The 16,265-nt window shown below is 40.0% G+C and overlaps 2 protein-coding genes across 2 annotated transcripts in view; one reads left to right on the forward strand and one right to left on the reverse strand.

The window, feature by feature from the left end:
• Positions 1 to 16,265, reverse strand: part of ABRAXAS2 (abraxas 2, BRISC complex subunit) — a 17,373-nt gene continuing 1,108 nt past the window's right edge. Inside the window, exons 2-9 of the mRNA XM_054071011.1 lie at positions 15,320 to 15,410; positions 12,325 to 12,361; positions 9,655 to 9,721; positions 6,894 to 7,084; positions 6,185 to 6,304; positions 5,466 to 5,550; positions 3,677 to 3,791; positions 1 to 781 (exon numbers count right to left, since the gene is read on the reverse strand). Of these exons, the coding sequence (XP_053926986.1) occupies positions 315 to 781; positions 3,677 to 3,791; positions 5,466 to 5,550; positions 6,185 to 6,304; positions 6,894 to 7,084; positions 9,655 to 9,721; positions 12,325 to 12,361; positions 15,320 to 15,410 (1,173 nt within the window). The 3' untranslated portion in view covers positions 1 to 314. The remainder of the gene's footprint in view (positions 782 to 3,676; positions 3,792 to 5,465; positions 5,551 to 6,184; positions 6,305 to 6,893; positions 7,085 to 9,654; positions 9,722 to 12,324; positions 12,362 to 15,319; positions 15,411 to 16,265) is intronic.
• EEF1AKMT2 (EEF1A lysine methyltransferase 2) overlaps positions 15,467 to 16,265 on the forward strand; it is a 14,192-nt gene continuing 13,393 nt past the window's right edge. The window contains exon 1 of the mRNA XM_054071014.1: positions 15,467 to 15,858. Within this exon, the coding sequence (XP_053926989.1) occupies positions 15,648 to 15,858 (211 nt within the window). The 5' untranslated portion in view covers positions 15,467 to 15,647. The remainder of the gene's footprint in view (positions 15,859 to 16,265) is intronic.

Consider the following 16,265-nt stretch of genomic DNA (forward strand, 5'->3'; position numbering starts at 1 on the left):
TTAGTTACTACATCCCAATTTATTGTCTTAAAGAAAATACGGCAACAAAAGCTACAAGATCTCTAAGAATTTCATCTTGCCTAAATTTACCAGTACATCCATGAACCTCATCAGTATTAGTACAACTTGATTATCCTAATGATTCCATTATAAAACTTGCAAAATGTATCACAAGGTGAATAAACCATCTAGTGCAAGTCTTCTACATTTTGTGTGCACAGTAATCCTGTGTAGTTCATTTCCTCCAGGTTAAATCCCCAAAATCTGTCTGTAACAATTATGAAAAAACAGTGTCATGTGAATTTCCCCCCCCATCAAATCTGAGAAGTTTGAGTGTTCCTGGAATCGCCATCAGGATATGCTGAAGGTCGTGAATCCCTTGTCTGCGAGTATTCACTGTCGGATGACTCTGTAGGTTCAAGCAAATTTTCATAATCACTGTCTTCTGATTCATCAACATTGTCACCAACCGCTCTTTGGGAAGATGGCATGGATGCTCCACTGCCAGAATATTTCAATCCTGCATTTGTGGAAACATAACTGGAAGAACCTACTGTTTGAGGTCGAGGCATAAAAACATTGCTTTCTAGGAGACCATAACCAACAGTACTTTCTTGATTAGTTGCACTGAAGTCAGAATACGGAGGGGGAGGATCAGAGACATCTGAATCGTCAAGTGTGCAGCCTTCCACAGCAAATCCAGTGTAGGACATTCGTGGAACAAACATAGGTTCCAAGTTATCTGTTGTCATTTGCCTGCTTAAAATTGCTTGCTGCATTCCTACAAAAGCAGAGAACATCGCTGTACTGAATGCTTACTTTGCAATGTAGTTTACGTTAACTAGCAGTAACATACCACACCCACCCAGCCCTTTGCTCTTTTCTCCTCTTTCCCGCTTGTTGTTATTATTACATGCCCATCCTGGGCACTGCTTTGAAACACCAGTGCTAGATCTTTTCCTCTCAGTCTCCACTACTCACCTTCAGCAATTTTTGTACTGATGACTATGTAAGATGCTATCCTCTTAGATAGAAGGCACCTTAGAGTAATATACTTCATAAGTGAGAAAAACTTCCTTGCACTGCTTAAGTTTGAAGTTAAGCACTGGGAGAGACTAGAGTTTTTGACTGGTTTCTAACTCGTTATTAACCTTCAAACACTCATCAGCTAGGGGACAGACAAAATGCCATCAGCTCTACTTACTGTAACACCATCCTTCTGGAAAAAGCAAAAATCAAGGGTAAATAGTTCCTTCAATAAAGTAAATTAGATGTCTCTCCAGTAATAAAAAGAATGTTCCCTTCAAGTGGCTACGTAACAGCACTCCATTGTCAGCCCATGATATGAGAACTGTGGTGGGAGATTCCTGGCACATGGCACTCACTATCCACTCGAACATGCTGCTATATGTACTAAATTATTGCAGCAATGTGGTAAGTAAAGTCTCAACTGACTTTTATGCTATAGTGTTAAAGTCATAACTTGTTAACCAAAAGCTTGTCAGAATGACAAGGTCTCACACAACACTACTGCAGGGATCTGAATCCAATGCCTCCTTTTCCACCCACTCTTAACTGGAAGATTTAACTCACTAAAACCAAGAAAATACTCCCAATGTGGAGAAACCCAGAGAACAGAAGGCCAGCTTCAGTATTTAGCTACTTACATCTAAAAAGATTACAGAGATACAAGCCATGTGTTTCCTTATTTGAGCCCTTTCACATGGTTATTTGCTCTGGCATAAATTTTCAGCCCAGCATTTGCATCTCATTGGTAGTACCTAGAGGCTAGCACCAACTGCTCTTCCTCCTCCTTCCCTGTCTTTTGCTGTATGGACTGGGATCAGATCCAGTCACTCTAAATACCCATCTTTACTTCTTCCTAGCTCATCTAGTAGTTGTCTCATCTACAGCCAAGCAGGAAACAGCAGTGACTCATGCCACTTCCATCTTTGAAATGGTCTGTGATTGATCATAGAATCACCAGGTTGGAAAGGACCCACTGGAGTCCAACCGTTCCTAACAATCTCTTAAACCATGTCCCTAAGCACTTCATCAACCCATTCCTTGAACACCTCCAGGAAAGGTGACTCGACCACCTCCCTGGGCAGCCTCTGCCAGTGCCCGATGACTCTTTCTGTGAAGAATTTCTTTCTGATATGCAGCCTGAACCTCCCCTGGCAGAGCTTCAGGCCATTCCCCTTGTCCTGTCCTCAGTCACTAGGGAGAAGAGCCCGGCTTCCTCCTCTCCAACACCTCCTTTCAGGTAGTTGTAGAAAGTAATAAGGTCACCCCTCAGCCTCCTCTTCTCCAGGCTTTCTTCCAACCAGTTTTCAACCCAGGAGTGTGCGCCTGTCCAGGCCAGAGGCTGACAGTTTCTGAAGCAGAATGCTGTGAGAAACTGTGTCAAAGGCTTTAATGAAGTCCAAGAAGACTACAGCCACAGCCTTTCCCCCATCCAGCAGTTGAGTCATTTTGTTATAGAAGGCGATCAGGTTGGTTTGGCAAGACCTGCCTTTTGTGAACCCGTGTTGACTGGGCCTGATCACCCAGTTCTCTTGCATGTGCTTCATGATAGCACTCAAGATCACCTGTTCCATGACTTGCCCTGGCACTGAGGTCAGAGTGACAGGCCTGGAGTTCCTTGGATCCTCCCTGCAACTCTTCTTGTAGATGGGCACAACATTAGCCAGCCTCCAGTCCAGTGGAACTTCCCCAGTCAGCCAGGACCGCTGGAAGATGATGGAAAGGGGTTTGGAAAGGACATCTGCCAGCTCCTTCAATACTCTTGGGTGGATCCCATCCGGCCCCATAGACTTGTGGGTGTCTAGCTGGGCAAGCAAGTCTCTAACCGCCTCCTCTTCAATCATGGGAGCCTCATTCTGCTCCTCTAACTCCTGGGTTTGTACGCATAGGGAACAACTTTCCTCACTATTAAAGACTGAGGCAAAGAAGGCATTAAATACCTCAGCCTTGTCCTTATCCCCTGTCACTGTAGTTCCTTCTGCATCCAATAGAGACTGAATATTCTCCCTAGTCCTCCTTTTCTTGTTGATGTATTTTGAGAAAGATGCTGGCTCTTTACCTTATCTTTGAGGTTCAGAGAAGGAAGAACCTTAGAGAAGTGGGCTGACAGTTCAAACTTTGCTCTAAAATGCTGTTGTGGTAACAGTACTTGGCTGCCTGGAGAAAATAAAATATCCAGTCACAGCAGCAGAGGGCACTATTGCACAGCTTAGGGTGTTAACCCATCCAAACGGTCTTTTACTCGCAGACACAGCTTTAGGTAACACCACTGAGAGCTACTGTCCTGTAAACAGTGTACTGTTTCTACGTAATACTCCAAAACCGATCTCTTCAGTGCTTAGATTTGCTCTTTCCGTTCCTGACTTGGCTCCACTTTTTCTTTCCCTCTGTTATTTCCAGAACTGAGTTTCTTGTTCTTCCTCCAGAGCTTTGTCTCTCACCTATGTTTTAAGTTTGCTCACAACGGATGACTCCTATGGAAATATCTGCAGCATGCATGCTTTCACAGTTCAGGTATCATTCAGTGTAAATCCATCAGATATTCTTCCCAATGTGGTGTTTTTTTCCTTTTGCTATGAACAAATACAACTCAAAATAATGCCACAAATATCTGCTTCCAAACCAAAAAAAAAATTAAAAGGCAACTTACTTATTTCTTGCTCTTTTTCATTTTTCTTTTGTGCGATTTGCCTTTTTAACTTGTCTACATCAGCTTGAAAAGATTCAACAACACGTTCACTTTTTTCTACATCTATACATACTGCCTAGGAGAAAAACATAAGATATGCTAAGTTTTTCCAAAAATACAGGAAAGACTCCCATGACAACATTAATAAAGCTACGACAAGACAAGAAGCCATTAAAAGCACAAAACGAAGAGCAAGATTTAACTATATCAGAGCATAATATTCAACCTGAAGATCATTTTCTTTACTGTCTGTTGCCAGTTCCCAACTGCTGCACGACAGGAAAAGGATCTCCAAATAATTCATAATTGCAGGAAGATTTGTAATAATATCCAAACTCAGTTCTTCCACTTGGTTAAAGAGACTTGACCACTTATTTTTTCTTAAATACAATGTTGTTAGCACAATAATGATACTATAGTAGCATGGTTTTAAAGCGTAGCATAAAGGCATACACTTCTGTGCTAGACCAAATTCAAATTGGGGTATGAAACAGTTGACTAGAGAGACAACTGTCCCAAGCTGATCTCCTAACTAATACCTCTATTAAAGAAACAAGACCCAAGATTTCCCTATATTGGTTAGGAAATTAAGGTGACATTTTCATAGAAGGATCTGAGTTTAAAACCGGTTCTGGATAATATTGATTTCTTCTTAAATCTAAACATGTTATAGTGGATATTGTTTACCTCTTCAGAAATTAAATACTCATCATACCATTAAACACAATCAGTTCTGAAGAGCACAGAATACTCTAAAAGCACTGATAAGTTTTAGACAGTAAGTCAGTAGCCATTTACTGTTTCTGCTCCAAAAGGTTACTATTAGTGATCTCATCTACAGAGCTGAAAAAGAATATATGCGCTCTTGGCAAAACCAGCATCACAGAATAACAGCATTAGCTAATGGGATAGAGTTCTAAAAATACGTTTTCATGTCTCCTGAAGCTGGCATGAAAGCTGTCTGCCTTCTCAATGCCAGGCAGGTTTCTAACCTTCTTACAAGGCAGGTTAGAAAGTGGCACCTTCCACGGCGAAACAGTAGTTCTCCTGTGCAGGCATGGTCAGGGAATGGCTGGAGCGACTACTGCCTTGCATGCACCGGCCAAGCCAAGCTGGAGCAGGGACACAAATCCCTCAAGATAGATGTAAGGGGAAAGCCCGGAAATCAGCTGTGACTACAGCACAATTAGTGAATGTGTGTGCTTCTGAGGCAGCACACCTACTGGCTCTTCACAGAGGACAAGCTAGTGAATCAACAAGCTTACATTTAGCAGATTTGACACACAAGCACTTTTAGATGTTTTCCCACATTCGGAGCAGAATTCACAAAACATTCACCAGTTCTAACTAACAGATGGAGCTCTTTCCTGCATGCTATACACCGAGAGCCAGCAGTCATGCTTGAACTCACACAGGCAAGCCTTTAAACCTGTGCAAAACCCTACAGCCAACTGCAAGGCTTTTCTGCACACGTTTAAAAATAGCTAATGTTTCTCAGAAATCACTAAGAATTAAGTCACGATTACTTGCAAACGAGAAAGAGCTGATGGTATTTGTATCAACCGCTTTTACAGCAGCCACTGCAAATGCACATTAAATAGAAACTGATGCATTCCATTATTAAAGTCAGACTTAGTTCCCTGCAGTTCATGACCTCCAAAAATCTCCACCTTCTCCACTTCTGGTTTATCCAAAAGACAAATAAAAGATGCCACATACATACTGACCAATATTAAATAAAGGAAGTTACCTGCACTTTTTCCTGAAGCGCATTATAAACTTGATATATAGCCCTGATGTCCTTCATCACTCCATCTTTGTCAAAAAAATCAGTACTAAAAAAAAGTAGAAATAATTAGATAGAAAACACAAGTTTCTATCTCATTCTCTCTTTGACATGCTGTTAAGCAGTTAATCGCTATATTTCTGAAATCTATTTTACTTTATACAGCTAAAGATACACTTTACTCCCAAGAACCAGAATTTGGACAGCAGCATATTCAATACCCAAATTCCTTCTGGAACAAACAATGAGATGAAACTTGTGCAGAAATCCTTACTTTGCATAATTTCATAGTTAACAGTCAGAAGAATTACTTTGCATTTGCAGCATTTAATTGAAACGACTTAAAAAAAAAATGAGACTTCCAAATCAGAGTTCAAATTTTAAAGCAAGCTTGCACACCAAATTTGTCAGGGTGGGTGGGTGGAAATCAAGTAAGAATCCACCAGCTGCAATGCCCACAGCACCAACTGGCCATAGTAACTCTGCTCTTCTCATTAGCACATTGAGTTCCCTTTGTGTTTCTAAAAGATTTGATTCTAAGCAGAAAAAGTACACTAGGAACAACCCATTCTCTTCCAGAACTAGGTTTTACTGCTTGAAATGTATATTTACACTACGCTTTGGAAGGTAAAGAAGGCAGAGCTTGATGACTGTACATCATCCGCAAAAGAAAAAATCCTTACCCGTGTTCCTTAATAACTTTGGCATAATTCTGAGAAGTATTTGGCACTGAAGAAACTTTGTATTCCTGTTGACTAGTGTTGCCTAGATTAGGAATAGTAAGTGACACTCTTTGATTATACCTGCAGAGAAAGTTTAGAAAGAGTTCTTAATTCATATTCAAAAGATTATTTACAATATCCTTAATATTATCTCACCTCTCTGATGATCACGACTGATCTAATTTTAAAGCTTCTGCGTTAGGTTTATTATAAAGCTGCTAAATATTAGAAGTTGTGCTCAAAATAAACACCTAATCAAAAACTCCCCTGAGATGGACCTACCTCTGTACTGCTTAGAACATGACAACGATGCATTCAAACTATCACAGACACAAGAAGAGTAAAGCAAAGCTACATTCAGGCCTTTTAAAAGAAAGATGGTACTGACATCTGATTTCTCTTAAAAGGTATTTTTTTGTTGTTGTCTGAAGATTTAAGGACTGGAAAAAAACTTTTGCTGACCCCAAAACTTTAATTCATAAAATACTTGCACAGAAAAAAAAAAAAAAAGCAGTCATCAGTAATAGTTGTACACAAAGGCATCATTTGCCAAATACAAATTCTCCTTTAAGCGTCATTGTACAAGCTTCAAAACAGATTAGAGTATAAAGAATAGCAATAAGAAGCAGAACAAAAAATGAGTATCGGTTCATATACAGAGATTTTTTACCTTCGGTTTGGTCTAAACAGCACGTATTCTAAAGCATGTGTTGAGTTGTTTGCAGTGGAAATGAAGCTGAAGAGAAGGAAGACAAGATCAGGCACTCCAAGAATGTGTGTCAGCTGTTTATGAATGATGTGCTCTCTATATGACATTTGCTGCTGCGTGTTTCTCCTAAATCTGTACCATCCAATAACGTTCTGTAATCAAAGTACATTAGAAAAAAGGTATAAACTGAGACACCGATTTTCCTACTGACAATAAAGTTGCTAACACTGTGGTATCATGCGGGTTAGACAAAAGCTTTATTACAACAAAACTGGACTGAATTACTAGAGGCTCTCATCTATTAAATAACCTGAAACAAGGACATCCTTGTACAACACAACTATTGATTGCTCAGCCTTAGCGTGTTACAAACACTTGTGTTTCCTTAAGTAGCACGCAGGATCCCATTTCCAATATACTTCCACCGTTTAACCTCCGCAACAAACGGAGGATCTTCCAATTACAAGACTTGAGCTGTTTTCAAACACAGCAAATGTGGCGTTTCTTCAGCCTAAATATTTCAACTGCCTATTCACTTGCATTGATTTGTAAGAGATTTCCAGTGCTTCACAAACTCACATCTGTTTACAAGACACATGGGACCAACCTGCTGTGTACAGCGATAAAATCATCTCGGTGTGTATTTAACTGTGAAAGATGTGCATGCACATCAGATAAGACCCATTCCATCTCAAGAATGATTTTGAATACAGCATGCATTAAACAGCCTTACTTCATGTAAACTGCCATTTATTTGAAGAGATTAATGAAAAAGGCCACATCATTAATGATTTGGTGTAGGAAGAGTCCCAGGAACAGGCACTATTATGTAGTGATGCATGTATATATTCAGTGGAATAGAGCAGATTCTACGTACTAAATGAGACTCCCAGGTTAAATACAAAAAATCGGAAGCATTGTTAACTTGTTATGGTAAATCTCCACAGTTACTTAGGCTGAATTTAATAAAACGTGCTTATTTGGTAACAAAAGAGAATACAAGACTGTCTTGCTTCCCAGACAGCAGTATTTATTTCTTTTTGGTCATTATGACAATTAACATCATTAAATATGTAGTGCTTTAACCACATGACACTTGTAAGCTTTAATTTTTCCAGTTCTGCCTGCTTTCTCAGCACAGATAATGCATCTTGCCAGAGCTCCCCCGCAAGGCAGGTCCTAACAAAATCCGACTGAAAACTAGCGGGAGACAAGCATTTCTAAATCATATTTTTTGCCTTGTCTCCTGAAGGGGAATGTCACACACTCTGCAGTGTTCAAGAGTAGAGGTACAGGGTTACATAATTCAGGATCCACATTATCAGATCATCACTCCATCATCAGCACAAAGATGTGCATGTCTGTACGCATGAATATATACATAAAGCACTTATACACTAGGCATAAATATATTAGCATACACAGAGGAGTTTATTCTGAGAGCATTTGCTGGAAAAAACAGACAAGAAAAAAAAAACATTACAATGAGTATTGCAGAAGTTGCACAGATTTAGGACTTGCTTCCCTAAAGATCTCTCCCCAACTTAAGCCTTGCCTGTAAGCAAAAGTCTACAGTTCAGGTGGGTAAGCTGAACAGAAAGTCAAGACTGCAAATTCAACTAGCAATTAGGCAACTGTCATCACACTTCGCGCAGTGATGATCAGTTCACACAGTAGGCATTCCTACTCGGACCAGAGTAAGAATTTACACCCCAGCTGCCTTCAGAGGACAGAAATCCCAAGAGCCCAACAAGGTCATGCCTTGATTGTTAGCTCTGCTACTAGTGAAATGCAACTGGCAGCTCTACAGGCAGCTGGAACACCATTGGTTTGCTGCTGTTGTGTAAAATACAGCAAGAGAAAAGCTCTTTTTTTTTTCGCTACCCCTACTTTGACCTCACACTGGCACTAACCAGACCTTGAGAGCCAAGTTCATGTACCAGCGAGGCTTTTCTGCTAGGTCTCATGATGTTCACAGCTGCCACAATCGAATCATGCAGGTCAGTCATCCACCCTTCTGCCACAGCAAGTGGGCTGGCAGATTTGCTACACTACAGCAGGAATCACAACTTCAGCTCTGCTCATCGATGCATCAGTTCATGAGAACTTCCAATGCAATTATTCAATAATTAGAAAGACAGTGCACTGCAAGTATGGAATGAGACGAAACATAGAAAAACAGTTTGGCTCATCTCCAAGTAACTACTGAAATTTAATCTGCTTAATGCTAGCTGTGCTGCTAACAACGTATGTGTGAGAAAGCGATGACAACATCTGACACAACTGATAGAACAGCTTTTCCAGTTTAAAACAGACATGAAAAAACTGCAATTATGAGGCTATATCGTGACAACTCTTCTAAATGAACTCTTCAGAATAGATTCTCACATCAGCTACATTCTTCTTGGTTTCAGCAGGACAGTACACAATTGTTATGCTACACACTTAGCTCAGAAATTTGAGTGGCTTAATACTGGACCTTTCCTCTTGGAGGCCTGAACTTAAATCCTTTGCATTTCTTCAGGAAATTTAGAGATTGCTCCCAGTTTAACCTAAGTATCATAAATTTTCTGTATAGAATAAGCCTTGGGTCAAAACAAACCATCAGATCTGTGGAAGAAATAATTTCTTTTGGTTAACTACTTTTTTTCATTTGTTTTCAAAAATTGCTCTTTCTAACTATACGCTCTAATGAGACAGGAGGAAAAGATAGAAAACTTACTTTTCTTCGGTCTTTAAGAATCCTGTCCAAACTCTCCTCATTAACCTTGCCTGCATAGTCATAAAAGCTGGAACCAAAAAAAGGAAGAGAGAATAGTAGGTACACAGTTGTACACACACACTCTATACACAAAGTAAATAATTTATACACTGAGTATTGTTCAGACAGGTGGTATTCTGTACATGACAAAGCAACTTCTACAGTTTTACCTTAATCAAGACAGGTCAGCATCCGCCCCATCTACTTAAAATAACTGACATAACTGATAGAACATAGATAAGAAAACTGACTCTGGAGCACAGTCGGAAGCCTCAGCAGTCTGCATAGCTGACAGAGAGGGGTAGCTCCTCACAAAGGAAGAGGCAGAGCATTTAATTTAAACGTATAAGAGTAGCTGGCACAAAAACTCTATCCCCCTTTAAGCCACTAGTAATGAAATACAAGATGCCTGTAATGACAAGCTGTAAAATGCTTTCATTGCACACACTAGTTTGGTGCCCAGTATTTCATTGCCAGCCCCTACAACAAGGAGTCTGTACGTAAACGGACTGTGTAATTTCATTTTGACCAGCATGCTGTGAAACCCTGCTTTGATTAGAAGAGCCCTACCTGCCAAATAGGAAAGAAAAGCAGGACATGCAACTACAAATCAGTTCCTTGAGCCCCAGTCCTGCAATTAGACTCACATGATTGGACACTTGAAGCCAGAACAGTTTTATTGAGGTCAGTAACACTCCGAATTATCACATCTCTCCATATGGCTCTGCTTACAGAACTTAGGCCCAAGCCCTGACAAGTTGTTATGGTGAGGACACGACAGATTTAAGAATTTACAGGTCTGTCTACATAGGTTTATAAATTCAAGTAGACCATATGTCATGATAAAAAGAAAACCAGTTGAAAACAGATTCCTCCTTGACTTACCTGCCAAGTCCTTAGTCTCTTTCAAGAGCTGATATCACTAACACCTAAAGCAGTGCAGGGGAACACCCTGTTTTAGAGGTCTATGATCTCAACTCTTGTGTGCGGGGTGAAAAAAAACCCACAACAAACAGTCCTGAGCTCAGTATTTGGCTGCTAAATAAGAGTGGGAGTAAAATTTGTTTTCAGATTTAAGTTATTTTGAATATTAGGACCACAACTAACTACTAATTTGAGATACATATATATAATATTTGCATAATTCATTGAATTCACGTTCACAATATTTATATACTCTCGTAAATAGTGGATATATAATTACTTCTCTTTCTACACTTTGTAAGAATAAGTTTCTTATGGGATGAGATGAGCAACTAGTATGTAGTGAAACACATGCATCTGAAAACTGAACAGACAGAGAAATCAGTCCTTTTAAAATCTTTGCTTCTTGTTCATTTCCCCCATGTTTGTAAAAGCCCTGGAATCAAGCCTATTACACTCAACACTAGCAGTGCCAGCCAACAAGAACAGAGAGGATGACTGCTAGGCTTCCTCTGACGGGCTGCACTTCAGTGAAAAGGTAAGGGAGAATGCCCCAAAATCAGCGTCTGCAACAGCCTGCTCCAGTACCAATAAAGGCTACACAAGCAGTGAGAGTTTCCCCAGTGCTCTGATGTAAATAAATGCAGCAGTTCACTTGCACAGAAAGCATGTAGTGAAATACAGACATCTTCCACTCCCTCCATCAGCTCAGTTACTAACAACTCATTTCTTCACTAGGGAGAAGCAGTAAATGTGATCGGTTTTGATATGTGCTGTACAATGCACCACCAGGAATCAGGAAGAGCCTATTAGACACTGGGATATTATCTTGACGTGTGGAGTCACTAGCATTTAAATCTCTGGGCTGAGTACCCTCTCTGTAATTACCAGACAGCAAATGATAGACTGCAGCTTTTCTCTCTAATGTAACTAATGTCAATCATAATATCTAAGGTACTGTGTCTTCTTAATGGGCTGGAAATCTCTAAATAAAGACAAGAGGAGATCAATTGGGAATTCCTTCTAAGAAGAATTTGTAGACAGTAATTTAGAAGCCACTACTGCATAACAAGTGAAGACTACAGAGAAAAGCTACATATAAGAGATGGAAGCTGCTAAACAGAATATATTAGACTTATATTTAATTTAAATTCTGAAGTACAAGAGATCAGAAGGCAAAAAAGCCCAGTAAGATGAAAGTTTCAGAATAATTAGTTGGTGCAAGTCGGTACAACTAACTACAAAACAACTTGTTTTGTAAGTTGTTTTGTAGCAAGTTCCCAAGGTTCAGGCACACAAGGTGTCCTGTGATCCAAACAGGCCCAAGCAGAGCTGACCTAAGACTACAAACATTTACATTGCTTTTGACATCATCCCAGCTATCGGTGATGTGACTTGACATGACTGGTCTCCTACCTCCACTAACTATATGAGGTGGAAATTCAGAGAGACAGAAAAATAAGCCTGTACTAGCTCCCTCGGCACACTTTCTAACCTAACATTTAACATTAAGGCAAGTGCTACTACAACTGTAAACTCATCCTTGCATTGCCAGGGGTGGTGCCATTTACACATATTCCCTCAATACCATCAGATGAGCGAGCAATGCAGACTTTGGTAAGTATGTCTGAAATACTAATATATTTCTGTGAGCTTCCTATTTTTACATTCTGCAGCCAACACAGGAAGACAACAGAAAACGCTTACCTAAAAAGTTTTGAACAAGGCTCATGGTTATGGATTTCTGCAACAACAAACAAAAAAAGAGATGTATGTTCAACTCCTCAAGGCAAAGAGAAATTACAGCAGCATATCTTGCATGAACTTTCCACATCTCAGCTACTGAGCAAATAAACATTTATGTCAGACCGCACAGTGCCCTTAACATTTCAACAACACTTGATGACACGGCACCACACCTGGGAAACTAGCTTCTCCCTTTCATCTGCCATTTCACAGAGGAAATTATTTTACCAGTAAGCAAGACACACTTGCTCGGATACACACATATCTCAGAGCCTCAGATGACTTTCCGTACTATTTTACGGTTGCACCCTCCTCACAAAGGCATTTATGATTTTTTTAATTTTGATACACCTTGGCACAACAGTTTACTGGCATCCACATACACTGTTTATTACAGCAGCAACGAATATAAAAGGGAGTGGTGAAGGGAATCACTGAAATGTTACAAATTGGAGTATTTAACCAGGCAAGCCAAACAATTTATGATGAGAAAACGGGTTAAACATCATTCCAAAACTTTTAGCTGCAATTTATAATTCTGTTACATGAAGTATTAAGAAGTCGCAGCAGTATTTTTATTCCACTAAAGAGCTGTAACAAATACTAAATACTAAAAATAGTATTTAAGCAGCAAAGTTGTAACATGTTACACTATCTAACACCAAGCACAACTTATTTTTTTGTGGCATTTAGTATTTTTTAAAGTTCTCATATACTCTGACCTTTTACTACATAGAGGTTAACATTTGTTCATATCACTATACCTTGATCCACAGCTTTCGTTTGAAACTACTTGCACAGACTGAACAGCACTTGTGTAGCAATAGTACTTCCATCGTCTGTATTAGAACCCTGCTGGAGTGTTTAGCAACAGCTTTGGAATCTTCCTTCTTGGGAAGTGACTCACCACCTGCCATTCCGACAGGCACGGGCTGCCATCAGTTCAGAATTGGATCACAATTCTCAAGACCAACAGACTACACAGATTGGCACCTCAGCATGTTCAGCCACCTGGATGCCCACGGCAGGCGTACAGCCCAAGAAACTGTGCCTTGTCATTGGCAAGAGCCCCTCGTGGTGCTGCTCTGACAGTTACTAACTGTCTTTATTTGGAATTGCTTAAAAGTGTAAAAACCTTGTATTCTCACACTGGCATACAGGAATCTGTGGAAGCAATTTTGTAAGTTTAATTATTCCACCTTGGACCAATTTCTTCCAGCAGATATCCTGATTACAACTACTGAGAATATACACTTGATTCTCTGGTGATTATGTTGCTACACAGGCCTCACATTCTGAAAACCAGGAGCAACAAGCCTACTGCTCAGAACACAGAAAGCAGCCATCATTCTGAATGTTTTACACATTGACTTATTGTTTTATATATAAAGAGCACACATAATATATGTACACACGCATGTATATATACTCAAACACCACCACTTAAGCTTTGGGATAGCAGACACCTACGAATATTAAAGCTCATCTGTGACAACAGTGCCACAAAACCATCACTCTCAGTTCATGGTGTGAACTGGGAATTCAAGAGTTAATGTTGATGAATAAATACTGAAGTAATAATTTGGTAACCAAAAATACCTAGAAGCGAGTGTGTGTATATGTGTAGTTGGAGGCATGCGATTGTGCTAACTTCCCTTTTCAGAACATAACTGTAACCAGGAATGTGACAAAACAGTGTCTAAAAAGGGAATAACTTGTAACACCACAAACACTTGGTTTATGGAACCAGGCTGAGGCTGCCCTTGTTGACATCGCTGTGTTACACTGCCAGTGCTAACTAAGATCAGTTACCTCAAATAGTTAGGTCTAGCTTTGCCTGAGCAGACACAGCTAGCAGCTGCTGCCTTTATGCAAGACTTTGATAGTGATCACAGACGCCCACAAAAAATCCTACAACTTTATTTTTTGTTATTTAACACAATTAATTAATTGTAATTAACTAACACTTCACACAGTCCATTTATCACCCATGTTTCCTTCAGAATGACTGGAAAAGGAAACTACTTAAACTTCTAGATTGTTGTATATATCACCATTAGTACTTCAAGGTGGCAGGTATTGTGAGATGTAACATAACATAGCACACGCTTTCACAGACCTTTAGTTCTGTGTCAGAATAACGCTGGAGAGTCAGTCATAGACGTTTGCATATTAGCAAGGCCTTATGCAGACCCTGCTATTTCATCTGGAATCGGATCCACAAAACCAGGTATGTACACATCCAGGTTTTTGAAGATGATTTAGATGTATTTTAACATCACATTACATATGTGTAAACAAAAAAGGCATTTTCTTTCAGGAGATTCTTGTTTTCTATAAACTGTAGAGCTAAAAACACGTAACAACTTCCACTCACGATTAAAAATATCTGCTTCAACCAACAACACTGAACATCAGGATTCTGGGTCTTCTTTCACTTTATACTAACAAGTCAGCTGTACAGACCTTGTGCTTATCAATAAAGCAAGTTGTCTGACAAATACTCCTCGTCAAAGCTTGCTGTGACAGCCTATAATGTCAATTACCCAAATCCTCTACTGGAAATTCCCTCCCTTTCAGCATTATTAAATCAAACTATTTATTTTATTTTGAGCACGTGCTTGTATTTAGGCAACCATGTGAAGCAGGAAACTCTTTACAGAACCAAAAGCCAAATACATAATTTCTCCATCATTAAATGTAAATAGAAATATTCAATGAGCGATCTTTTCTCCAAAAAAGGACATGCGTAAACTCCCCATATCTAGCAAAGGTCTGTTTCCCCTCCTCACATCTCAACTATGAACACACAAATACTGCAGCAAATGTGATTCTGAAACACTGTAACATTGTTTGCTGGTCTCAAAAGTGAAGTAAATATTACAGAACTGCTATATTGAAAATTGAAAAACTGACCAATCCTTTGGTCAGAAATTCTCAGAGTTCTATTACTTACCAATCACTTGTAGAAATTCAGTGTTGCTGATCTGTGAATCGCTAATGCTAAAGGTCTCTTCTTGTCTCACCTCTCCTAGCAGAAAGCCTTCCTACAATTTCAAAGGGGAAAAAAAGACTAAAAATAGGAAAAAACCCACTACATACAGTCATCTACTGCAACTTCCTTAGCATTAAACAGAATTCTTAAACAAAGTCTTACAAAACTTAGTTTTAAATACACATCTGACCTGCAGTAAAGTATAATGTGTCCTTAGGTTTACTGAGATTGGTTTTCTGATTTACCAGCACCCTTTCACTACACCATAGGAACAGTCTGTCCAAAAATAATGTCCTATCGAAATCTTCCATCAGTAATACACGACACACATGAGGCAAACACGGAACAGGTAAAGGAGTGCCTCCAGTCCCAGCTACACACAGACCAGGTGGATGAGGCGTCATCGGAGTGCTTCAAAGCCAACGGAAAATGGAGCTTACAACTGCAGAGACACCCTCAAAGTGACATGTGGAGACTGGGCTGGACTCTGAACCCAGAAGGTAACTTTGACTAAAGACTAAGTCTTTGACTCTTAGAGGGCTGGAGCACCTCTGCTATAACGTCAGGATGAGAGAGTTGGGGTTGTTCAGCCTGGAGAAGAGAAGGCTCAGAGAAGACCTTATTGCCACCTTCCAGTACCAGAATGGGGCTTACAAGAAAGCTGAGGAGGGGCTTTTTACAAGGGCATGTAGTGACAGGACAAGAGAGCATAGCTTTAAATTGGAAGGTGGAGGTTTACACTAAATATCAGAAGAAATTCTTCACGATGAGAGTGGGGAGGCCCTGACCCAGGTTGCCCAGGGAAGTTCCAAATGCCCATTCCCTGGAAGCGTTCAAGGGGAGGTTGGATGGGGCTTGGAGCAGCCCGATCCGGTGGGAGGTGTCCCCGCCCAAGGCAGGGGGGTTG

Source organism: Cuculus canorus, chromosome 7 (assembly GCF_017976375.1).
Source record: "Cuculus canorus isolate bCucCan1 chromosome 7, bCucCan1.pri, whole genome shotgun sequence".
NCBI lineage: Eukaryota > Metazoa > Chordata > Aves > Cuculiformes > Cuculidae > Cuculus > Cuculus canorus.